General features: G+C 39.4%; 1 protein-coding gene across 2 annotated transcripts; it reads left to right on the forward strand.

Moving 5' to 3' along the window:
• On the forward strand, positions 1–26,617 carry PANK3 (pantothenate kinase 3). 2 transcript variants are annotated; one of them, XM_019534865.1, is made up of 7 exons: positions 1–199; positions 11,675–12,027; positions 14,057–14,310; positions 14,651–14,827; positions 17,552–17,675; positions 20,639–20,764; positions 22,799–26,617. In XM_019534865.1, the coding sequence occupies exons 1-7, from the start codon at positions 172–174 to the stop codon at positions 22,847–22,849; spliced, it is 1,113 nt and encodes a 370-aa protein (XP_019390410.1). In that variant the 5' UTR covers positions 1–171; the 3' UTR covers positions 22,850–26,617. The 2 variants fall into 2 exon arrangements, with proteins under 2 accessions (XP_019390410.1, XP_019390411.1); XM_019534866.1 differs by lacking the exon at positions 1–199 and having other exon boundaries at positions 11,949–12,031.
• Positions 26,618–26,980: the final 363 nt, after the last annotated feature.

Here is a 26,980-nt window from a genome sequence, read left to right on the forward strand (position 1 = left end):
CGCTTCGCCAGCCGCGCGCAAGCCCGCGATCAGGAGAGACGAGCGGCGGCGCTGAGACGCTGTTGACACTTCCCGCCCCATCAGGAGAGAGAGGGACCCACCCCGCGCCAGCACCGCTTCGCAGTCGCCAGCCTCGGGGGACGCAGCCACCGCCGCTGCCACGACAAAGACATGAAGATCAAGGATGCCAAGAAACCATGTAAGCCCGAGTGCATTTGCATGCATAGATCTCTGTCTCCTTGACTTCACTGGTTTAGTAAGGAAGGTGTTTCTACTTTTCCACCCTCAGAATTGGGGAGGGGGAGAGGGAGGTAGTTGTCACGGTGTGGTTTGTAAATGGAGATGTTGCCTATTTATTATAATTTGTCTGGCTCTTGAGTAGCTGATCTTTTGTGGGGAGATCAGCTGAATTCCAAAATTACCTGGCTCTATATGCTGCTTTTTAAATAGGAGAGATCTTCAGCATGTTGGTATTCAGATCACCTAGGCCAGCAATCTAGTGTATGGTTTGCTTTTTCTGCTAGTGAAAGGAAGAAACAATATTTTTGGCAGCATCCTACTCTTTTACTAATAACCCAGAAGTTTCACTGGCCTATCCAACATGTGAGACACTGGTGTGATGCTGATAAGTTTCATATGTGTTCTTATCCATCATTTGGAAGTTTTCAAAACATGATTTGATGCTAAGCAGACTCTTACCTCTTTCATTTTGAAACTTGCAATCAGCGTTATCATTTTTTAAATTAAAATTTGTGTTGTAAGATGATTTTTAAAGCTTTTTATGTAGTTGTGTAATTAAGCATTTGTATTACCCTACAACAGTGGACGCAAATGTAGATCAAGCCTGCCTTACATTAGGCACCAAACACTTGAAATGTAAAAGAGAGTCCTCATCCCACGGAGCTTCATAGACTACTGGTAGCACTTAAGATTGATTTGGTGTGAGAGTAGTAGTCCCCCTATATTTCAGATGGACAACTGAAGATTAAATGGCTTGGTTTTGCCTAAAGTTATGCTGTGTGCCTGTCAAAGCTAAAAGCAGTCAGTTGTCTTGATTCCTGGTCCAGAAAGAACCATTTCTCTGGTATTGGATATGTCAGGTGGAATTAAAGCATTTTAAAGGGGAAAGCATTTGGATTGGGAGACCCAAACAGTCTTGACCACCTCTTGTTTGTAAATTTATTACAAGACCAGAGCCACTTTGCTTATCTTGCCTTTAAAGTCTAAAGGTTGAAAAAAACATTGAACTGTGCACATAATGCACAAAACATTTGGCTGGTTGCAGAAGAGTTTATTAAGGATTTGATTATAATTATGAAGACCTTTCTTCTATGTGAAATCTTTTTTTTTCTAGTACATACAATTAATATCTATGTTCCCTGTCTTTTGGGGAACTGAAAGGCGTGACCTACCCTTAACCTCAGTGACAGGTTTCTGAGGAGAGCGTGGAATTGGTCAGGACAGTGTAAAATTGGTCTTAGTGAAAAGTATAGTTCCTATAGCTCTTTTCAGAAAACACCTTTTGAAAATAGCATTTCTTTCAATATTGTCCCAAGACAAACATTTAAAGGTGGTTGTTGGGACTTCATCATGGTGATGAGCCATAAGAATCTATAATAGACCATTTATTTTGTAAAATGATGTTACTCTGGCTGTACATAACAGGTTGTACTTGTTAGTAGAACTTTAGCTTTGGAGAGAAGGTGTCTCACAGGATTATCTGTGACAGTTAAGGCTTATTCCTATGAATCTTAACAATTGAATATGAAAACTAACTATTTAGGCATCCTATTGAATTTATTGTTTTGGAAGTGGACCGTGGAACCAGATTACAAACCTTTACTCATGAGTTTTCCTGTAGATAGTTATTCCTTTTCATCCAGTGGTACTACTATCTTTGGGACTTGAGCCTGAGTGTCTGAGTAAGGTGTTAAAAGTTACTCAGCAGTATCGCATTTATCCAAACAATTCATAATGCATTTCTGGGTATTTTAAAGTGTTAGGAGTTCCAAAAAATGATGCTTTCTTAGAGGAAACATATTTATTTAATATCTATGATTTTCACCAAACACAAGCTGAAAACATATACTTAAGGCTTTTTACAAACAGAAATGAGTATTTGGGAAACGGTGAATGCTACAAATATCAATGTATATACAATGAACCATGTTCTAGAACAGTGAAGAAAAGGGTTGCAGCAGATAAATTTCCTGCCACAAACAAGGTGGCAATACAGTAGTGATGTGATTTAACTTTCTGCAGCTTTCACAATATCATGTATGCTAAGAAACTCTCTCAATTCTTAGTACTCTTCTCAGTAGTTCTTCTGGTATAAACAGTGTGAGGTCTGGTCTCACTCTACATTGTTTTGCCAGCAAAACACAGATTCTGCCCATAGACCTGCCTGCGTGCACATCTACATTGATAGCTACATTCAGTGCTCTGCAAACAACCAAAGGTGTCTGCCACCATAGAGAGACTACCAGAAAGCATATGTAGATATACTGGCGCTTTTTGCAAGCTGCCACCACCCACAGTGCGTTGTGTGCTCCCTTGGCATTGCTTGTAGAAGCTGAGCAGAAGTTTGGGGGTGCATTCAGATGATTTCTCTGTGACGGTGGCTTTTCTTGGCAAAAAGGAGCCCTGAATGATGTCTGGCTGCCCTCAGCTCCTCAAACTGTATTAGACCACTGTCTTTGGGAACAGCTAGGCTTCTTCATTCTTAGATTTCTCAATAGAAGTCATTGGCTATTTTGAAAGAACATCTTTCTAACTACTTCTGGGGTTGCCTGTCTCAAAGTAATGAGACGTTGCAGCTTTTTGAAAAGGAAATCTTTTTGGAAACACAGTCCTTCTGCCTCTGCTGCAAAAGGAACTTAGAGCTGAGTTTGCAAAAAAAACAGTCCTAAGGGGGTGTCTTTTAAAAAACTACCTGCACACTAGATCTGTCCCGCAAGGAAAGCTTAAGGGAGTGAGGAAGAAAACAGGGAACGCTCATACATGCACATTTGAGAGAGAGAGAGAAAATTATTTTCCACACAACAAATTTTGAGGCAACCACATTATGAACATTTTGTCATAAATTGTCTCATTTTCTTGAAGCTTGCTATGAAGGGAAGATATTTTCATTTCTTTGCGATCTTTGTATAAAAACAAAATACTAGTTACTAGTCTATTCTCTTGAGTGTCAAAACCAACACCCTGTTTGTTGAACTAGGAATATTGAATATGTGGAAATACTGAAGAAAGACATTTTTGCAAAACAGAACCTTACAAGCGTAGTGTTGGTCTAATTGATGTTCAGGTCTTTTCCATCTCTTGGTTCTGAGGTGGGATCAGCTACACTTAGACCATCCTTGGAAGGTGTTTGTCTGACCTGTTCTTAGAAATTTCCAATAATGGGGATGCCACAAGATCCCTCATTAAATATTCCAATGTTTAACTGTCCACAGAATTAAAAATTTTAACACCTATTCTAAATCTCCCTCTTGCTGCAGATTAAGACGCATATCGCTTATTGTGCCCTTGGACATGATGAGCAGTTTATTTCTGACTTCCATATCAACCTTTTTCCTGTCCTCCCTTGTCCTGTTTGCTAAACTAAAGATTTTTTTCAACTGTTTCTCCTGGATAATGTTTTTGAGACCTCATATCATTTTTGCTCTCTTCAGTTTGACTACAACTTTCTTAGTGTGTTATCCCCCAAATACACAACACTCCCAGTGAAAGTTCTCTGTAAGTAGCAAATAATCGGTTTGTGTGTCCCATATATGGTGTTCCTGTTAATACATCCCAGAATGAGAGTGGAGGGCTTCTTTGCAGCAACATCCCAGGGTGCCTATACGCGAGTGGCAAGGCTGCTCTGACATGCTGCAGTTCAACTGCGTTGGAGAAGACTCGATTAATTGAGTCTGCTGGAACGTGGCAATTGCTTGTATCATGTATCAGCTTCCCCGTTCTTTAAAAAATGGCAGCAGGGGTACTTGAACTAAAGCTAGTTGAACAAACTTTAGTTCAGGTGATTTTTAAGTGCGGGAAACTGATACATGAGATGCAGCAGTACTTTAATTAAAACTACTCTCAGAGCTGCTCTGATTTAAGCACTGTACCCCCTCCCACGTTTAAAAGTGCCCTGATATGCATCACAAACTTGTATCCACCTTGTGGCCTACTATAACTCTAGATACTTTGTGTGATATTGCCACCTTGCCAACTTTTCTCTGTTTTCTATTTGAGCATTTTTTTTTTAAGTATGATACTTTGTACTTGTCTTTGTTATATAACATGTAATAGATAACAAGGTCTTACATTAAATTGTACTGCACTTTCTGTTTTACAGACTACAGACAAGTTTCAGGTTAATATTTTTCCTGCAACTAGTTAGATGCTCAATTTAAACTATGAACTGAAGGATAATAACATTACCATCCAGAGTTCAAATGGAGATGTAGTCTCTTATGAGGCAGGTTATGTGCTGTGTTTACAAATTCAAAATTAATGTAATTTATGGACACCCACAGTAAAGAATAAGTTATCAAACTGCTGAAGCAGTAAACTTTGTTACATTTTGCATACTAAAAGAATTCATGCACAAGTTGGTCTTATACAGAAAAGTAAAATTTATGAAATTATGAATTGTTGCAACATTCTATTTCTTAAGAAATCTGGTCTATATGGGGACAAGTCTAGGAGCAAAGACCTCAAGCTGCAGCGCAAGAAATTTTTGGTTGAAGATTAGGCAGAACGTTCTGATTGTGAGGATGGTTAAGCATTAGAATGGACTATCTAGAGAAGTTGTGGAAATGTGTAGGAGCCAGGTGGACAGACCCTTGCCTGGGATTGTTTAGTCCCAGATGATCCTGCTTTGAGCAGGCATCTGTACTAGATACCCTAATAAGGTCCTTTCCAACTCTACTTTCCTATGATCCTAGACAAGACTAAAGTAAATTTTCTTACAGAACCTTACAGTCAGTGCAACTTGATTTAGAATTCAAAATCTATTAGTTGGATAGTCTTTCTGATAAAATGTAGATACCGATGTAATTGTTCTGTTAGGGAGGGGCAGGGAGCAGCCTAAGGCAGCGGTAGGCAATGTTTTTGGCAGGAGTGCTGAAAAAAATGCAATGTCTACCTTGTAAGGTGCTGGTGTGCTGGCATGCCAGAAAAACAAAGCTGAGGCGAGGCAGGACGCACTGCATATTAATATAGTTAATTGTAAATGTTGCTTTTTTCAGTAAATACCAGGTTTTCTAAAAATTCTAAACCTGGTAACAATAAATAGAACTTGATATACTACCTTTTGTTGTAAGGAGCTGGGGTTTTTACACCCATAGTGAAGTGCAAGGCTGTAGTGGAGCTGGAACTGCTCCAGGCAGGAGCTACCTCTGCAGCCCAGTGAGTGGGGATCCAGTGTGGGAGGGCAAGTGCCATGCTGCCACTGAATGTATGTGCTGAGTTGAAGTGATGGAAAGAAAGAAAACACTGGCCTTTTTGTCAGGGGAGTAAAGTCCTGTGTTCCTCTTATGATATCTACAGAAGCTGAGTTAGGTCTGTAGTGTATGTGAAAGACCCCTTCGTGCATTTCCTGATTTTTGCAAGTTTGGTTTTTACTTTTTCTTGTAACTTTTTTATTTATTTTTTCCTTAGCTATGGTCTCTGTATTTCACTTTCTAATACATTTGAAATCCATTTTCCCAAAAGAGTACAAAAGGAGATATATTTTTCATCAGTTTGGTGTGATCAGTCTCTGGGAGCTAAGCTCACGGACTACAAACAGTTTGTTTCTTTTTTCCCATTAATTTAGCTGTAAGAACATTGGACCTTTATAAGCAGGAGACCAACCTTGAGAGGGCCAAGATTTAAGTGAAAGCTTCTTGAGAAGAAAATAACTGAGCTCTGTATTCCTTTTTCCATATCTCCTGGGCAGAACAAAAAAAAAAAATCAGAAAAAGGAAGGGCCAGAAGGTTCTTCTTTCCCCAGCACATCTCCAGGAAGTTGCAAAACACAAATCATTCTAATTTGGGAATTGTGGTTCTCCCTAAATAAACATGAGCTGAACAGTGCTTTGGATAATTGGAATCTCATATGGTCCTCATAACTAATTTGAGGAGATATAAGCAAGGAAAAAAATTTGGGATTAGGAAATGCCTTTATTCAGACAACAGTTCCTACAACCATCACACTACCAAAATGGTATTAATTAAATGATGAACCCCATTTTTACACTCGGTTAACTCTTTTTCTGATTCAATCCCCCCTACCTCCTTGGTCCTAAGATTGTGTTGCTGTAATTCTGTCCTTTGGCACGATGCATACATGCACAAATCCTGTATGTAGAATGCTTTTATACAGTCTAGGTCCAAAACACTATTTCTGTGTTATCCATCCACTGGTAAAAGCAACAAGGCCTCAGAATCAGCTCATACCAGAAGGGCATGTTGCAAAGGCAAAAATCTGCACGTGACAAGTTGTAACAGAATTAGACCATATGAAGAAATATGCAAGTTGATCGCATTGTGTGCCTCTTAATTCTACAAGGCTGTTGTGTAATCAGGTAAGAGGTTAGTGGTGTATCAGGTATCACAGTCAAATAAGGACAGTGGTGCATGCAGGAAATACTGTAAGATGTGTGAGTAAAATAAGTAATAGCCTTACATCCTGACTTTTTTTTGTTACCTAGTTAGTAAAACAATGCATATTCCATTTTATAATAGTAAAGGATCACACACTAGTAAAAACTTACTGATTGAGGGGATGGAAGAGGGTGAACAGGGATTACAAGGACTCCCCAGTATGTGGTTCATACACGCTACTTAATTAAACCTCTGTAAATTAGTTGAGTTGGAAGGTTACTCAAGTGAGGTCTGTTTTCTTTAGATTTTTACTGTTAAGTAATTAACCTGAGTAAGCATGGATATGATTTTGGCATGTCTTCGTTGTCAATGCCACCCTCGAAGCTTGAACTCTGCTAACTCTGGAAATGTCCTGTTTATAATTACTTGCATGGTAAGACAGTAAAATGTCCTTATGTTCTTGGGCTAAACCTTCACATAAACTGAATTAACTTGGTTTATATAACTGAGAAGCCTGTGTATTATATTTTCAGCTAGCTGTTCTAGGTACAGTGAGCTAACAGGACTTTTCCCCCTTTTTGCATTTATGGGAAAAAATGCCATATCAAGCTTGCATTGTTGTACTCCTTAGCCCCCCAAAACACCTGAGTAATTTTCTTAGTGCATACTGACAGGGCTAACCAAATAAACATCTGCTGGCATGAAACTTGATGCTGTGGTACATAAATGAAAAGACCAATCAGATTCTTAAATTTCTGAATTCTAATTTACTGTTAAGACTACCAATCACTGAATTTAGAAGACGGTAGAGGTAGATAATGCTGTCATAATCTATTTCCAATTTTAAAAAAAGTGGCATGTTTTTCATTTTGCATCAGGTGGGGTAGAGTTTTTGCTAAAACTGTTGCACCTGTTTTTGTTGAGTATTCATGAAGTGTAAACTTGCTTTTGTCCTTACATTTATTTGTCAGTTGGGTTCAATTTTCAAAGATGTTAGTACACATCTAACTGAGAGGGTTTTCCTACAAATGATTAAATATTAAGAGCTGAAATGAGAAATATCTACTGCACAAATGTAAAAGATACAGGGAAATCTTTCACAATCATTTGGGTGAGTTGCAAAGGAAAAGGTATGTTGTAATTACAAAGTATTCCTATCAACCAGAAAGGATCCTATGTATTTAGTATAATACTTGATTTCATTAAAAGGGGAGAAAAAGTCCACATTACATACTGGCAGTGGATTGGATCAACTTCTAAAAATCTTTTCTGGTCTATTGGGTAAATAAAGGTTCTCCTTTCTGTCTTGTGACACTGTATGTATTCAAGGGTATTTATTTAGGCACTACATTTGTCCCTGGATAAGTTGTGCCTATGTTTGTCCTGGAACAAAAAAATCCTGGGATTGGCATATACAGACATCACTCCTTCTAATCGGAGTTTACTGAGCAGCTGAATGCAGTGCAACTTTTCTGCCATAGATTCAGTTATATAATCTCAGGGTAACTGTACAGACATACTTGGCACTGTTCTGGGTTCAACTACTGCTACCTCTCTTCCAGGAAATGTTTTTAGGGTATATCCTGGTACAGTAGACATAGGTGTCTTGTCTGATTTGCACCTTGTCCCAAGATGAAATGTTTTATTCTAGGATAAATGTGACATTTGTGTGCCACACAAGAAATGTGGCTTTCTGGGAAGTTGCTTAATACTGAAGTGAACTGCTATCTGTAAGCTGCTACAGGAAGAATCTGGGCAGATTGCAGCAGGGTGTTTGGTCACACTGGTTGAGCTGACTGGTTTTACTCTTGCTGCTAGTGTTGGCCAAGGGGTGTTGCAGCTAGGCTAGTAGATAATACTCAGAGGCCACCCAGGCTTGGTAGCAAATGCAAAATAAAAGAAGTTAAATAAGTTAGTACTTGGCTGATTTCCAGTGGTTCTTTTAGGCTCCACTTCCTGGTTGCCTCTTATCTTTCAGAGGCTTTGCAGAGCCTGCAGGCTTGTGCAACAAAGCAAATGATGAAGCAAACAAAAACAGAGAAGAACCCTGCTCTGGGCTTTCCCCATGGCTGCTTAATGCCTGGTAACTCCAGGCAGCCTGTTCTCTGGACAGGTGCAGTCCCTTGAGGGAGCTTTCAGGTGTCTTATCTTTTCCACACTGGGCTCATGTGGCTAACCCTATCTCACTCCCCACACCTGTGCCAGCTGCCTTGCTGGGGGACTCTCTACATCCCAGGACCTGGTTCCTCAGCCTCCAGTGAGTTCTCCCAGGTCTGGGGTGGGTGTGCAGAGGTACTTCTGGGGTGTAGGGCTGTTCAAACTCCCTTGAGCCCCTAGTAGCAGGGCAGGGCCCTGTTACATTATCTGAAAATGAAAAGTATTGTTAAATTGGGGAAAGAGTTGCAAACCAAACAGGTATCTACATACTAAGCAAAAATTCTTACTCGTGTTTCTCCAGTTACATAATTAGACCGCAGTTTGTGTAGTTGTCAATTTTTCCTGGAAATAATCTGAATAGCTTACAGCAGGGATGCTCAACCCTTAGCCTGCGGGTCAGATCTAGCCCACAGATCTCCCCATGGATCCAGGACTGTCTCCTAGATAGGCGTGCTGGTAAGTGTGAGACCCAATCGTGGGGCAGAGGCTGGGCTCAGGCAGCATGGGGCCCCCAGAGCCTCATTCTGGCCAGGTGGGGCAACAGAGTCCTACACTGCCTCTGCCTTGCCCCCCCATGACCTGGGATTGGTCCCCAGGGACCAGTACCAACCCCACCCAACCAGGATCAGCCTTCAGCAGGGCTGAGGTGGTCAAGGGCACCAGAGGCAAAGCAGAGCCTGATCTGGCCCATGGGTCAGGCCTGCGCCAGATGGCCTACAGGGTCCAAACTGAGAACCACTGACTCAAGTGTAGGGGAAATTTTGGGTATGTAAACCCTGTGCATTTTACTTATTCAACAAATAGTGTAGCATTCTATGATTATTACGACACTTTTTTTTCCAGTGCTGTCAGTATGCAAGACCTTGCAGTGCTTTATGCACATTCTTGAATGTGTGATTTCATAGCCGGTTTCCTACTGCTTTCTCCATCCCCTCCCTGAAACACTAAAGAATTTTTTTTTTAACTGATTGATGTTTGTTGCTGACTTGCATGTTCAAACAGAGTTTAGATTTTTCTTAGGTATCTTTCAGAAAAAGTATTAAGACAGTCAGCCGTACTCTGTAGAAGTCAGTGAAATTTTGCCATTTTTCAATGGAAGTATTAATTGTATTCTGAGATCAAGAGAAAGTGACTGTTAGATGGAGGATTAAGTATTGGCTTTACCGTTGTTTTTCCACTAATTAGTAAGTCAGCTTTGTTGCCAGGCACTTTGCAATCTGTGAGCTAAGCATGTAAACAAACTATCATTCAAATGGCAACACACTGTTTAGTCTTGAATGCTTTTTAAAAATTGTAGGTGAACTTCCTCTGTCAGAGTTTGCATGGGAAACAGAATATTTTGCATGTTATTGAGCAGGAATCCAAGGCTGGCAGCAACTACCCAGGGCCTGAGCTGGCTGCAGAGGCAGTGCCAGCCTGTTCCCACTGTTGGGGGAGGTTCAGGGAGAGCTGCTGTGCAGGCAGTAGTGGAACAGGCGGAGTTACTGGTCTGGGTAGTGCTGGAGAGGTGGCTATGGGGGGGCTGAGGAAAATTTTGGGGTGGCTGTAGCCCCCCCTAGTGCTACCCTTGCAGCTGGCTCATGGGCAGACGGGGCTGGGTCTCAGTGGGCCACACTGCAGCCTGAGCTGGCTCTCCAGTGAAATACAGGGGCTGTGGCAGGCATCGTTGGGTAGTCCATCTTTGTTCTGCAGCCCAGCAGCACAGCCATGTGTGTGCAAGCATTTATGTGTCTGTTTGTTTGTGTGCCTGTGTCTAGTTCTGTGTAGGTGTTTCTGGTTTTGTGTACGTCAGTCTGTGTGTCCGGTTCTTTGTGTTTCTTTCTGTATATGCATGTCTGTGCACATGTGTGTTTGGTTCTGGGCATGTGTGCGTGTCCACATGTCATTGCTTGTGTGTCTGCTTTTCTGTTAGTATGCATCTGGTTCTATGTTTTTGCATGTGCATGTGTGTATCTGGTTCTCTCATATCACAACATGCTTAGCAAAAAAAGAATATACAGCAATAAAGGGTAGTGTATGAAGTTCTGTTTATTGTTACCAGGTTTCAAATTTTTAGAAAACTTGGTATTTACTGCTTTAAAAAAAAAGTGGCATTTATGATTATTAACTATATTAATATGCAGTGCATCCTGCCATGTACCCCCACTCCATTTTTTTTTCCTGGCATTCCAGCACCTTACAAAGTAGACATTGTGGTTTTTTCGGCACTCTGACCAAAAATGCTGCCTACTGGTGTTGCAGAGGTTATTCTGTGATATTTGTTTATGGTATATGGTATTTAGTCTTCAAAAAGGATGCCATTTCATGATCTGCTTTAACTGGACTCAGTAGTGCACACATACAAAGATCATTTTAAAGGAATTGCTAATAATGCCACTTTCTTTATAGTTTGGTTCTATAGGTCCAAGTTGTTCTTTGGACTTGCCTTGAAGCAAAGTAATCATATTGTTTCCTAGCTCAAAGGGTATGCCGTCACAATTATAATTTACAGGTGTACAGTAAAAGTTCGGTTATCTGGCATCTTACAAGCCGGCATGCTCCACTAACTGGCATACCTGCTTGTAAGACAAAGTGAAACTGGAAGTGCCCACTGTGGGACTTACAGTTTCTCCAGCCCCCATTGCTCGGGGCAAAGCAGCCTGTGTTGCCGAGCCCCCACGGCCCCAGGGGCATAACAGGTTGTGCGGAACCTGCCTCCCTGTTTTGTGGGGGCCACAGGGCCCTGCAGGAGGGGTGGCGATGCCATGAGAGGGGCGGAGGGCGCCTCAGATGCGGCGTGAGAAGCAGCGGCCAGGGACACTCAATTAACCGGCATATTTTGTTATCTGGCATCCCCTGTTCTTGGGGGATGCCGGATAACAGAGCTTTTACTGTATATTAGTTTTAGCTTGTAACAGCGTTAATGCAATGTTTGTTTGTTTGTTTGTTTGTTTAACTTTCACAGCTTTCCCATGGTTTGGTATGGACATTGGGGGAACCCTGGTGAAACTTGCATACTTTGAACCAATTGATATCACTGCAGAAGAGGAGCAGGAGGAAGTTGAAAGCTTGAAGAGTATCCGCAAATATTTGACTTCCAATGTAGCCTATGGATCCACTGGCATTCGAGATGTCCACCTTGAACTGAAAGACTTGACGCTTTTCGGCCGAAAGGGAAACTTGCACTTTATTCGATTCCCAACTCATGACTTGCCTACTTTTATTCAAATGGGAAGAAATAAAAACTTTTCAACGCTACACACAGTGCTTTGTGCCACAGGAGGTGGTGCTTATAAGTTTGAAGAAGACTTTCGCACAGTAGGTAGTCTAACTTTGCTAGTATTGTAGATGGTGTAAAAGCTTGGGCTGTGGCTGGTTAATCGGTATACAACAGGTAGTAGGAATCATTTCAGTTCTTGTGCATTAAATAAGTGAGTAATTCAGTAGACGTTAAATCAGTAACCTCATAGAAATGTGATTCCTGGCGTGTACAATTGTTAGTCTCAATTATTTATATTATGTATAAATAAGGAAGATGGTCTTGATTACTGTTAGATCTGATCTTGAAAGCCAGTCGGAAAATTCCTTTCATGTAATGAAATAGGTTGCAGTACCTAGGTATAAAGAGAGATCTCACTTATTTTAAAATAACCTTTTTTACTTCTTGTTTTCTGTTTTGGGAGGCACTTGAGTTTAGACCTTTGTGCCATTATGCTTATTCTGGACCTTCTGTCCCATACAGTCATTGGTAGCTCTTCCTAGTCTTTCTGTGAAGTGAATTTAATCTGCTGTTCCACTTTTGTAGAGTGAATCAAGTCTAAGGAGACTAGTCTGATGCATTGTTATTATTCTGTAACACAGTGTACAGTTTCTACAGGGGATTCTTTTTTGCCAGGAATTTTAAAATGCTTCTTAACCTCTTCTGGCAAAAATGGCTATTTTTATATTTCAACTATTGTGTATGTTGTTAAACAGGTGGGCTTCTGAAACAGTATCTGAAATGAAGAACTCCCTTTTTACATTTCACCTATTGTTTTAAAATGTCTTCAGATTTCTCCCGTAAGAGTCTAAATTTAAAAAAAAAAAGAATGAAAAAACACACCATTTTAATAGACTAGAACCAGCATTGGTAACAAAGGTCTGTCAGATTTTTGGTGGAGAAAGGAGAATCCTTATTCTGCTAGTTGACGAAGTTATCCAGGCCAAACATTATAATACAAGCCAGGGTCTAGTCCAGGGGCGGGCAGTTATTTTGGGTGGAGGGCCGCTTACTGAGTTTTGACAAGCCATCAAGGGCTGCATAACAGGCAGCCCAGCATAGATAAATATTAATTTTCTAAATTTTTCAGGGGCCCTGCGGGCCAGATGAAATGACTTGGCAGGCTGTATTTTGCCCACCCCTGGTCTAGTCTATACTGCAGAACAGCTGGAAAATCTGCTGGTAAAACTCTGACCGTACACATACTTAAAGCATCTTTGCTGGTGGCAGAGTAAAGTTTTCTCCACCAAATTGAGTAACATTTCTGTCGCCATCTGGTAGGTAGCAGAAGTTGGGTGTAGACACTGCTGCTTGCCATCATACTGTCAGAAGCTGAGGCCTCCCTGCAGTGCACTTAATGTTCTACAACACAGCAGAGCTGCCAGAAGAGCATGGATGTGTGTGGCCTCTGCTCATTCAGATGACTGCTGTGTGAACTTCTGGCACCAAGGCCTGCATCTTAGATTTCTTGAGACCCTTGAAGTGGTGGTCTAACTGAAGCTTTTAAACATTTGAGGCATTTATATTTTGTCACTTTACAAATGAATGTTTGCGTTCAAGATGGTTCCAGAGGTAATACAAAAAACTAAGTGGGTTTGCAAATATGATATATTGACTGAGAATATTTGAGGGTGATTTTGGGGGTGTTTGCTAAAAATCTGGTCTGGAATGACCCAGAAAAAAGCTAGTTTTTTTTGTTTTGTTTTGTTTTGTTTTTTTACAGTAACTTAAAGCTAGCCTCTCTCACTCAGTGGTAGCAAAATAGCTTACTAAGTTCTAGTCCAGTGAAAGGTTATTTTACTGTCATATAGTAGCAAGAAGAAGGCATGTATAGACAGTTGCATGCTTTTTGTTGGTTGCCATTTTCCCCTTGGCATCTGGGATAATGCCCAGAATACACTTCATACCGGGAAAGCTACTGAGCAGCAGTGTATGGCACCACCAGAATGAAATAGATTTGCATTTGCTCTTGTGTTTGGCAGTGGTGGTTGCTAACTGGTGTGAGCTGAAAGCAAAGGCATCTGCATATGGGTAAGACCAACATACCTACTGTATGAATTGCTAACATTGCCCTTTTCTTTTTCACAGATTGGAAACCTGCAGCTGCACAAACTGGATGAGCTTGACTGCCTTGTCAAAGGATTGTTGTATATAGATTCAGTCAGTTTTAATGGCCAGGCAGAGTGCTATTACTTTGAAAATGCCTCGGAACCTGAGAGATGCCAAAAGATGCCTTTTAACCTGGATGACCCATACCCGCTGCTGGTTGTAAATATTGGTTCAGGAGTCAGTATTTTAGCAGTCCATTCCAAAGACAACTACAAGAGAGTAACTGGAACAAGGTAGTGATTTTAAACAGCAAGTTATAATTGGTACACAGAATAATGAGTCTAATATTAAGTTTTCAAACAACTGCTTCCTGCAGTTCCCAGAATAAAAATTGAGTAACTTTACTTATTGGAAAATATTTCCCTGGAACTACAGTTCTAAATCATCACGATCATTCTATATTTTTGTTCAGTTAGCTTGACAGATGAAGTTCACGTAAACACTTCTATCTTGATTCACAGTTAACTCTTTAGCAAGCAAGTTGCACTATGTATTAATCTATGACCTAATGCAGAGATCATTAATTAATTAAAGGAATTACCGTGTAAAGGTAATTATTTCTTTTTTAATTAGTCTAGGTGGAGGGACCTTTTTAGGTTTATGCAGTTTGTTAACTGGCTGTGAAAGTTTTGAAGAAGCTCTTGAAATGGCATCCAAAGGGGATAGTACACATGCTGACAAGCTGGTCCGTGATATTTATGGAGGAGACTATGAACGATTTGGCTTGCCAGGATGGGCAGTAGCATCTAGGTAAGCAAAGACTTGCTTGTTGCCTTATAACAAACTGCTGTTGAGAATCCCTTCCTCCCCTTTCCCTCCCTCCCATTAATACAGAAATGGAAGGATTTTAAAAAGAGATGTTAGTTCACTATCACTTATCAGGAATAATTGCTTTTTGTGTACTTATTTTTACAGCTAATTAAACTGTGTTTGTATTTAAATATACGTACTCTTAAGTTTTACGAAATTTTAAAACCATGTGAACACATCTGATTACTGGCAAGAGAGGAATACTACAGTAGTTGCCTTTTGTAGAATACTGTGACCCCAACAGCTGAAACACAGCATCATATGCAAATATATATATATTTTTAATGCCCTAAGTGACATATGTCAGAAGAGAGAGAGTCTAGGAAAAAAAAATAAAAAAACTGTTAAAGCTCCTCAATGAATTTTTAGCATTTTTGGCCAAGGGCTTTGAGAATGTAGTATCCAGTATTTAATCTGCCACCGTTTTTCTTCTCTTTTGCAATCTCTTCCTTTCTAGATTGATTTCACTTGTTTTTGTACATGTAGATCAGCCAGTCGAACTATTGCAAAATATTTTAGCCATTGTTTTTATTTATATATTGCATATAAACACAAAGCATAGGAATGATTTATTTTTAATTTTGATTTTTGAGGGTTTTTTGATTGTGAAATATCTTTGGGTGTTTTCTGACACTTTTTTCGCAGCAGATACTCTGGGAAATTTTAAACAAATTAATTTACAGTGTGGGCTTACTGGGAATAAATTAAAGCTGCTGTTACTCAAAGTGAACTTTTTTCATCGTAGGTTAATCCCTCTGCAGTCAATTAAGGCAAATAAATAAATGTTGAGCAATAATGTCCACACAATGGTTTAATACGTGCTGATTTCACAGCTATGACCCCCCACCCCTATTACAGTACTTTGTTTTGCCTATTCATAAGTTCTAGGTTTGGAATAGCTAGCAGTGAGAGAAATTAGAATTTCAGCTGTTGTCCCTAAGCTTAGTCTATGTTGCAAGATTTAGTCTGCCCTGAGAGTTTTGCTGGCATAGCTGCACGTGGGATCTTTTCAGACTTCTAGTCAGCTTAACTAAGTCAGCAGAACTTTTTGATGTAGACAAAGCCAGAGTCACTAGTGGTGAAGTAACATGCATATTTTAAGGAATCCTTGACTTAGTGTTGTTCAACTTGGAAAGTTCTGGGCTTCTATAAATTAATTGTCACAATTTATCATCTCTGGGAGTTGCTTTTCATTTCATCATATGAACTTATCACTCAGTTCTGTGCTTCAGTGTTTCTCTGTTTTAAACATTCAGAATAACTGATTATTCAGTTATTCTGCAGCTTCTGTCAAACCCAATTGTTAGCTCGTCACAATGTTTTGTAAGTGTAAAGCTGTTTTAAGCCAGTTTCAGTTCGGTGGGTAATTATGCCACTAGCAAATTTGACAGTTGGGCAGTCCTCCAACAGCAGCCAGTTAATACTTCACTTTGCAAGCTTGCTTATTAGTTGGTCTGTGCTTCATTAGCTTCTAGGTATTTGGAAGCTGGAACTTGGGAGAAACTAGAGAGGAAAGGCTAGTGAACTTGAAGCAGACAGTTTTTAATGTAGACAAATAATGCACTTATAGTCAGCAGAAAGACTGACTGTCAACTGTTTCTATGGCTGTTTGAATTTATTTTTCTCTTTAAACGGGCTCTCCCTCCCCAGGAAACTTTTTGTTTCTATTTTTTATATTAAGTTGGCATCTCCTGTATGCTATCTCTCTCTGCTTTTTCTCTTCTGGGATTTCATGACGCTTCCAAAATGAATACCAATTTCAGTTTTGGAGTGTTTTATAGTAGGTAAACATTCTCTTATTTACTTGCCCCTCGGTTTTGCTTCAGCTACCTGGAGAGCAACATAAGGATTATATGTGAAGTGAGGAATAAAGGCTGCCTTTTCAGAAGCTGCAGAATTGGCTGTCGAGACTCAGAATTAGTTCCCTGTGCTTTGTCTAGCATGGAATAGTAGCACCCAGGAAAAGGAAACATCAGTTGGAGATGTTTCCTCTAGCATCTGTAAACCAATAATGGTTGGTGCTAGGGAGGGTATTGAATAGGGGAGATCATTCTAGGTATATTCAGTTCAGTGCTCTCCCTCCATAGCATCTACTCCTGCTGCTGTCAGAAATAGAGTACTTGGTCTGACCCAGTACTGTACCTCCTGTGTTCTTACGTTCTAAAATAATGTGACAAGCTATATCTTCGTTAAATTTCATAACCTAAAAAGGAGGATTTACGTTTATGGGGGCTCTTTTTTTAGCTGGTCTGGAAATTTCCAGAAAAGAAAGAGAAGCAACAATACATCATAATCTCAGTTGTTAAATTATTACCTTTTAATGAAGATTTGAAAAAAAAGATTATTTAAAATTTGGAACAAATAGGAGATGTAAGGGGAGATAAATTACCTCCAAGGAAAAAAGGGACCGGGATTTAATGCATGGTATCTGCTGCTCTCAACCCATGACAGGTGAATGCTAAACCATGCTAGCTTTACCTTTTCATCTACCACACGGTAAAAGCATGCCCTGAGGCAGCTACCATAAAGCAGCTGACTTGTAGAAAGTAATTTGTATACCCATCCCCCTAAATCTGCTCTCGGCATGGAAACTATACTTAAAACCTGTTGTAAATGCAAAATGTATCACTCTGTACGTTTTTCCCCACCCCCTCTTCTTTCCAGTTTTGGGAATATGATCTACAAAGAGAAGAGAGAATCTGTTAGTAAAGAAGACCTGGCTAGAGCCACATTGGTTACCATCACCAATAACATTGGGTCTATAGCACGGATGTGTGCTGTTAATGAGGTAATCTCAAAGGAGGGTGGGAGAAGTGTCAGAAAAACTTTGTGTTCTTACTGTGGGGTCGCAAGTTACTTGAACTGCTAATATTTAACAGTTGTCCTTTCAAGTCTGTTACCACATTTTCAGATGAAGCAAACAGACTTCCGTTGGCTCTGCAGAATGCCTTTTAAGAGTCGTCTGGCTTGAGAATTCATTCTCTAGTAGTAGTAGCAATCGGGAAGTCAGCAGGGATTCAGCAAGGGCAAGTAATGCCTAACTAACCTGATTGCCTTCTATGATGAGAAGTGGTTCTGTGGAGGTGAGGAGTGGATGTGATGTAAGGCTTTTGTTTCCCGCAGCATTCTTGCAAGCAAGCTAAGGAAGTATGGATTGGATGAATGGACTGTAAGGTGCAAGCTGATCGTTGAGCGCAGCGGGTAGTGCTCGACAGTTAAATGTCTAGTTGGCAGCTGGTTTCAAGTGGAGTGCCCCAGGGGTCAGTCCTAGGGCTGGTTTTGTTCAGGATCTTCATTAATGATCTGGAAGATAGGATGGAGTGTACCTTCAGCAGGTTTGCAGATAACACCAAGCTTGGGGGCGGGGGTAGTAAATATGCTGTAGGTTAGGGCTAGGATTCAGAGTGACCTAGACAAATTGGAGGATTGGTCCAAAAGAAATTACATGAGTTCAACAAGGACAAGTGCAAAGTTGTGTACTTAGGACAGAAGAATCCCATGCACTGCTACAGGCTTGGGACCAACTGACTAAACAGCCGCTCTGCAGAAGAGAACCTGTGGGTTACAGTGGACAATAAGCTGGATATGAGTCAGTGGTGTGGCCATGTTACCAAGAAGGCAAGCAGCATACTGGCCTGCATTAATAAGAGCATTGCGAGCAGATGGAGAGAAATGATTCTTCCCCTCTATTTGGCACTGGTGAAGCTACATCTGGAGTATTGTGTCCAGTTTTGGGGGGTCCCTGCTGCAGAAAGGATGTGAACAAATTAGCAAGAGTTCAGCATAGGGCAGTGAAAATGGTTAGGGGACTGGAGTACGTGATTTCTGAAGAGAGACCAAGGTGAACTGGACTTACTTAGTCTAGAGAAGAGAAGACTGAGAGGGTCTTCTCAGGGTATTTGATAGCAGCCTTTAACTACCTGAAGGGTGGTTCTAAAGAGGATGGAGCTAAACTGTTCTTAGTGGTGGCAGATAACAGAACAAGGAGCAATGATCTCCAGTTGCAGCAAGGGAATTTTAGGTTGGATATTAAGAAAAACTTTCTCTCTAGGAGAGTGGTGAAACCCTGAAATGTGTTACCCTGCGAGGTGGTGGAATCTCCATCCTTGGCAGTTTTTAAGGCCTGGCTCAACAAAGCCCTGGCTGCAGTGATCTAGTTGGGGATGGTCCTGCTTTGAAAAGGGTTTGACCAGATGACCTGCTGAGGTCCCCTTCCAATCCTGATTTTGTATAATATATGAATAATAAATGAAAGTCTTCTCCCATTTAAAAATGTGGTGAAAAAAGCATTGGGTTTTGCTGAATTTGAGCTGTTTTATAAAAATTATTTTTAACTATTGCAAAATTTCGCTTTTGAAACATCAGTTGCCATGAGTCTGAAGAAGGATTGCTCCATTGCATCTTCTCAGAGATTTGTCTAATAGCTCCAGAATACATTTGAGGATTATTTCCACTACTGTTTGCATAGAACAGTGAATAGCAATGAGAGCCAAGAAACAAGAAATATACAGGCCCTAGAACTGCACAGTGAAGGCTGGAATAGGAAAGAAGACTGTGGGAGAGGAGAAGGCTTTTTCTACTTCGGTAGTCAGCAAGATGGCGTGTAGCTTCCAACAAAGATGCTATTAGCCACTATAAAATAAGAAATAAGAGTGTGTCTTCATCTCCATTGGTGATCCCTCCCTCACTTTCGTTAGTATTTAACTTTTTCCAGTAAAGGGCTTTTGGGGTGGGGAGTTGGGTCTTTTGCTTTCTTACAAAGAAAAGCCTACATTAAAATGGGAAGGATAAGTAACTAAAAAATATGATAAGCAAAGGAAATCAAATTGTTATACCTTAAGTATGTGAATAAATAAACCCCAGTAATCCAGTAAACCACTAGACTGACCTTAATTCATTCCAGTAATGATGCTATGTAATAACTGTAAGATTCTGATTAAATATAATCTGGTCCCAGATTAAACTCTTCTTAAAGAGCTTCATTTTCCCCACACCACCACTGAGCAGAGTTAATAAATATTTCTGTACCTTAAAATTAACTTCTCACAATGAAAAGGGGATTAGGCAGATGAGTGTTATTCCTTTGAGCACAGGTAACAGATGGACATGCCACAAGTTTTATCCGAATTTGAATGAATATTCATGTGTCACTAGTATGTGCTCTAATAAAATATTCTCCTATTTTATATGTTTGATTCTCAGTCTCATTCAGTCAGTGGAGCTTAATCTCATCAGTTTTATTTTCAGTTCAGATGTCTCCACAATTGGAGAATAAAGTGAAAAAACTGAAAATTAAATTTGACTACATTTATCACTTGCCTAGTATGCATTTTAATTTCATTTCTAACAGTCTTGTTCTGCATGTGTTCAGCGCCAAGGAACATCTGTAATATCTCAATGTCTTTGGCTTCTTTACAGTGCTGCCTTGTTGCATATGGATCAAGCAGCATTGTACAGGGCTATGAAGACACTGAGTCTTGCTCTACCACAAATAAGATATTTGGTTTAGTTGTACTTTTTGTTTGGATTGTTTCAGTTTTTTTGAATAATTCCTATTTTGTAAAACTGTGCAACTTTAAATTTTAAATGTCTCTGCTGCTGATCTTTTCTGTTAGTTCTGGAATGTTTTAAAGATTGAACCAAAATTATATACTGACAGATGTGACAACCTATTTTTATGTCAAAGATTTGTAAAGCTGCTCTGGACACTGAGGAATCATATAACACTCAATTTTTTTCTTTCTGCTTTAGAAAATAAACAGAGTTGTCTTTGTTGGCAATTTTTTACGTGTGAATACTTTGTCAATGAAGCTTCTTGCATATGCACTGGATTACTGGTCAAAAGGCCAGCTAAAAGCTCTGTTCCTAGAACATGAGGTATGTTATAAACACTTACAAATAAAAAAATTCTTACTTGTAATCTCCAACTCGCCTCTTAAAAGTAATATCCAGACACCCATCAGATACTCAGAATGCTCACAGTAGTGTTAATTTTCAATAAGTAGCTTTGATTAGGGGGTCATGAAGAATCAATAGGCAAATTTTAATGGTGAAGTTTGTCCTATTTGGATGAGGAAGTCTTCTGGTCAGTTGAACACCTAGGCATTTCACTACCAAGTCTACAGGCAGTGAAGGGATTTGAAAAGGTTATGCATCATTGAAGTTTGATGGCAAATAGCCTCAAGAACTGAATATGTCAGAAAAATAAAACCCTTTGTAGCGCATGCATTGAACATGCATGGTCTCCGTTTTACCTGAATTCATTTTTATGCTATGTGAACTTATGCTAATTTTTTGAGAACTCTGGGATATATGGAGCTACTAGATGTCGTTTACGTAACATTGACGCTTAAACGCTTAACAGTACTTCCATCTTGCAGCTCCATCTTGATATGTAAAGTTGATGGTAGGTGTTAGTGTTCTAGGTCTTGCAGAAGCAGTTGCCTGTATCAGTTCTCTGGGTCAGTTCAGAGTAGGACTTGAAGGGAAGGACTTTAGTCATTTTAGGAAAATTCCATTTGCCCCACAGTTTCTTGGAGACAATGCAGAAATATTTTAATACCATCAACTTCTGCTGAAGAGGTTTCTTTCCTTTCCTTTCTGAGGTAGTTGATTATTCAACAGGGCAATAAGTATGGGATGCGTCTTTCTGCAGCCTGACAGTTTGAGGGATGTAAAGAAGTGGCCACTGACTGGACATTTATACTATACTTTGTTAGCATATTTTCACATCTTGAAAGGTCACAGGTCAGAATCCTAGTTGTCCTTTTAATCTTTATACAACTGCTGCTTACAGTGAACAGTTCAGATTTCAGGAAAACCATTTGTTTACTTTTATTGGTGGTCTAACACCTGGCTACAGGTACATTCTGCAAAATTAGCTGATTCTTCATATTGAGAGAACATGTCCTGGTTTGACTGCAGGTAATTCATGTTAAAGAGTCTTATGGTCCAGCCAGGGTGTCAACTTGTTGCCTCTTGGAAGATGACCAGTAAACTCTGATAGATCTACTACAAGCCTACAGAATGCCAGTGGTGTATGACATTCAGTATCAGATCTTTTTAGTTGATCAGTTCTCCATTTTTTTTTCTTTTCGTTTCAGTTTGAATATGGAACCAAGATGACTGTTGGAGCAGGCATCTCAGTGATAGTATCTATAGTTGTTAGTTGTACTTCCTTGCTAATTGTCTGTGGGTTCTACTTGGTTTGGTTTTAGATTCTGGTATTTGGCAAGGTCTAGAAGTCTCTGGAGATCATAATAGTGCTCTTTTAGCATTTTTTTCCAATTAAGCGCAAGAAGGGGTTTTATAACAAAGGCATGGCTCTTGCATTTGTCTGCAACATAAAGATTCAGTCCAGAGTGTAGCTTGCTGTGTTTGGGCCTTTCCAAAAACAGTTTTATTCTGTGGTCATCGTCTCTTGCTTCAGTGAGTTCTAGAGTGTAGGCCACTACTGAGCAGGGGCAGAACTTACACTATCAAGCTACTTACTGCTAGTAGATGTTACCAGTAGGAGACTAGGGTGGAACTAGGCAGAGAAGTTTAGAGTAGTGCATTGGTGTGAATGTTAAAGGTCACAGGGCAGTTGTCATTTCTCAGTTCTTCTGAAAAGCATTTCCTGTGTGGGGTCAAGTATTATTGATACATGCCTGGAAATGCTTAAGATATATTAGTAAGTGAAATGATTCATAAATTTTAGGGAAGAGAGTCAAGTAGGGCAAGCATTCTTTTAAGAGCAAAGGGTTTGTGTTTGTAGAGCTTTGGAAACTTTGCATGAAGGACAGTGTAGCACAAGTAAACATTGTTCTTTTCAAGTCCTCACTTTGGGTTAAGAAATGTATTTCTGAATACTGAATTTTAAATGTTATGGTTCAAACTTAGAATGACAGCTTTTTTTCTTTAAATAAACAGGGGTATTTTGGAGCTGTTGGTGCTCTTCTTGGGTTGCCGAATTTCAGCTGAAGTCCCAGATGTCTTTACGCTGAGCTGCTTTCCACTTGGATGACATTACTGCATTGTTTAAATCAATGGGAACCAAAGGAAAAAAGCAGTGGTTTTACTGTAAATGTTTTTAAATTTAAAAGTGGTAAGCTGCTGGATATTGCCATTTTAAAGAAGTGGAATCTTACCATGTTGGGCATTTATAAGTAAAATATTAGAGGGGTTTGTTTGTTTGATGTACTCCAGTACACATAACCAGTATTGAACTTTTAATATGCAATACATCCTCTGAAAAACAAGCTTCCAAAAGAGAGAATTCCAGCTCCTTATGTGTCTGGCACAAAATATTTTGGACTTTAATGCTAAGCAAATCTGTTTTGTATGTAATCTGGTGTAGATGGTGTAGATCTATCTATTTGTTTTAGTCCTAGTTTGCCTTGTTCTAACAGCAGAATTTCTGTTGTATGTTTCAAAACATTGACTTAAAAAAAGGGGTGCCATCAACAAAAGGAAAAAGAAAAGTTGTATGTAGTTTAAAAATGTCGTCTTATAATGATAGGAAGGTGTTATGGCATTAAACACATTTCAGTAATTGTGGTATTTGATATAAAACAGGGAGGAAATACAAAAAAATCTCCTCTGCCTTGTAAGCACAAAGCAGAGAAGGGCAGTAGCAGCTGCTACTGCAACTGTACTATATCTGTGTTTCTGAGGATATGTGGTTGCTCAAATCAGCAGCACATGGGGAATCTTGGCAAGACCATCTCTTTGAACTAGGTTTGAGTCAAAGAACAGCAAGGCTTTAGAAAGGATCTGTCTAGATCAAGCAAACTCTTGATTTCTACCACTTTCAATATCAAATCCACCATAAAACCTGGCGCAGTTTATAGTATCTACCCAAAAGAGACTAAGGACTAAAATAGCAGTAGTGTTAAAGTTTGTAAATCTGAAGTGTCGATCATCTTTATGAGTAATCAAGTATACCTTCAATTGCTTTTTTTTACTGGTTTGAAGGATGGTTAGTTCTTCATTTTTTAGATGTATTCTCAACTTTGAGCTTATTAAAAAAAAAATAACAATATTTTTATACATGTATTTGGAATTGGAGGTTTGTTTACAATGGCTTCAGAGTTTGTATTGCAATGTCAAAAGGACCAGTATTCAGTACACTTAGCAATAATTGGAACTGCATATTGATCTGTGGCCTTGGGATAAATTCCATATTTTGTAACTAGTCCTTTTTTGCCTGAATATTTCGTTCTCACAGTGGTTTAAAAATTTACAGTAGTGTATTTACTGTGATATCTAGTGCTGCAGTCAAATGAGCTACTAGATTAAAAAGACCATTTCGGAGATCGTCAGCTATGTGCTAGCATATTTAGCGTCTCTAATAAGAAATGTCCAGCTTTTACGGTACATTGAGAGAGGTTTTTTTCTTTTAAATATAAAGGAAACATCAGAATAAAATCTGATAAATTAGATTTTCATGTTTGTAAATGAGTGTTAGTCTAAAAAGTAAAGAGAAAAAGATTAATAGACAATTCCAGAATGTTGCTATATTCCATTATAGCAGCATCTGAACTTTTTAACCATATTCTCTAACCCACAATGTACACAGAAAGGATTGAATGTACTAGGTAAAACTTCTTTAAGTTGAACTCCTTTTAAACTGGAGATTTTAGAAATTCCTACAGTCCCGAAGTGTAGTGATTTGTACAGATAGCCACTTTATTCAACTTGGAACAGTGCCAACTTCAGACATAGTTTGATTGTTATTGCTTCTGGGTACTGAAGGCAGATATTCATTTTGAGTATATTGAAATATTGCTTCAGTTAGAAAATGGAAAACCTCATTCTCCAAGTGATCCTATTTTGAAGGCTATCTTCAGTCTGTGAAGCAGATGAGCACATTGGAGTAACATATCTCTCTAAAAGCTGCTACAAGTTTCAAGCCATGATGTAGTACAAGAAGTATAATATGGTTTGTAAGGGTAGTTCATTAAAACAGATTTATTCCATACATTTTCCACAAAGGAAAATGTTTTTGAAGATTTATTGTAGGAACCTCATACAGAGTTTCACATCCTGTATTCATGGGATTCCTAGATGTTGGAGCACTTCTGTCTCATTCTTCTTGCAGTTTTTCACAAGAAACAGTTCAACTAGTCCAGGTAAATTGTGAGAGAATTTATTCTCTGTATATCCTGTAGTACTGAAACAACCTAAAAATTGCTTTTGAAATAGTAATTAAAAGTAATTTATATATACTGACCAGCAGATATTAAAGTAAGATTTAGTCGCAACTTTCCTTTTCCATTCTAGTCTTTTTAGGAAGTCTAACAGAGAAATTACCCTGGTCAATTCAGGACATAATTAATCAGTTCTGGAATAACAGACAGAACATGTTGACAATTTAGGAATAAACTTCTTCTCTTAAACTTGAAAAAGATGGCTTCCGGTCTATGGTTCCATCAGTATAATTATGTTGACCTCTCCAAGAAATATCAGACAAGTTTTCTGCCCCTAATCTACAATAAGAGTAATTCACATCAATAAGGATTATGTTCAGGAAAGTTTTTGCAATGTGTTTGGTTGTTCTTTCAAAACAGAAAATTTGTTGCTCCTTTTGTCACCCAAGTTGGTAGGTATTACAGATATCTATATATAGATATATATACAAGCGTGGAGGCTGCTCCAATGCACTGGAATTCTACTGTGTTGGAGCAGTCTCAATTAATTGAGTCTGCTGGAGCCTGGTAATTATTGCGCTCCAGCTGCCTTGTGTGTCTCATGTATCAGCGTCCCTGCACTTAAAATTGTCAGCAGGGGCACTTAAACTAAAGTTAATTCAAGGAGCTTTAGTTCAGATATCCCCGTCACCTTTTTTAAGTGCAAGGTTGCTGCTACACGAGACGCAGTGGTGCTTTAATTAGAGGGGCTCTTGAAGTCACTCTAATTAAAGCTCCACCATCACCACCACCCCTGGAACATGTATAAAAGTGCCCTGTGAGATTTAGCTTTAGATCTTTTAATCTGGATTCCTGTGTACAATGTAAAAGTCTGTACTCTCTCTGTACAGCAGAGTGATTTGATTCTTCTTCATATTTGCTGTTGTTACTTCGCATTTAATATTTCTGCCTCTGAGCTAGTCAGTGTCCCTTTGCTGTAAATTGAATCAAGTAGCAGCTGAATCTAGCAGAGGAAGCGCAGCAAATGCTTTTTCAAATGTACAGGTTTTCTGAACTGCTCTTCAAGTGGGACCATTTCCTTCAAAGAACAGATTTTTTTTTTCCTCCTTTAAAGTAAGAAGCAAGCTCGTTCTGAGTGTAGTAACACCCAGATAAAGCAGCCACATGAGTGCCTTTCATTTCTTGTATGGTGCCAACAATGCTGGATTTGCTAGCTCTGGAACTTAGTGCAGGAGCATTCCTGGCAATAGTTCTACTGTTTTCATTCTGTAACACTTACTAAAGATGTCAACAATAATACTTTTATCAGCATTGTAAATGATTTCTCAGACCTGACACACAACAGTCAGGAAGATGGTTCAAGTTTGTTGGTCTCCCATCCTCCTGGCAAACTGTTCTACTTTTGCTGGAATCATTACTTAAACTAGTCTCTTTTCATTCATCCCTCGCATTTGGCCCTTCCCCAGGCGTCATTTCCGACTTTAAGGGGCCATTGTCTCTCTGCAGTGGTGTTAACATTTTAGCCACCCAAGTTTAGGCTATTTCTATATCAGACACTTCATTATTATATGAAAATACCATTATGGTCTGGCTGGTATGGTAGAACATCTTTAACTACTTCAAAAACCGTCCCAAATCTGCTTAAGGGAGCTAACCACTTTAAGTGAGAAGCAATATTGCTCTGGTGCATTTTGGACTGTTAACACATTGGGGTAAATATAGTATTTCTGTAAGTATTTTTCTGCTGAGTCCTTTTTAATGAATCCATTAGATTGTTGCCACTTGCATAAACAACTTCCTAGAAGGGCTCATTAAATTTAGACTCTAGGCAAGAGTAGCAATATGAATAACTTTTCTTCCCCTTTTATTCTTTTAAGAGCTTTGTCAGAGGTCCTCAGAGGTGCTTAGGCACCTTTTGAGGATGTCAGCCTTTTTTCTTTGATTGACATACTTCCAGCAACAA

This window comes from Crocodylus porosus, unplaced genomic scaffold, assembly GCF_001723895.1.
Source record: "Crocodylus porosus isolate Cpor-Errol unplaced genomic scaffold, CroPor_comp1, whole genome shotgun sequence".
In the NCBI taxonomy this organism is placed as follows: Eukaryota; Metazoa; Chordata; order Crocodylia; family Crocodylidae; genus Crocodylus; species Crocodylus porosus.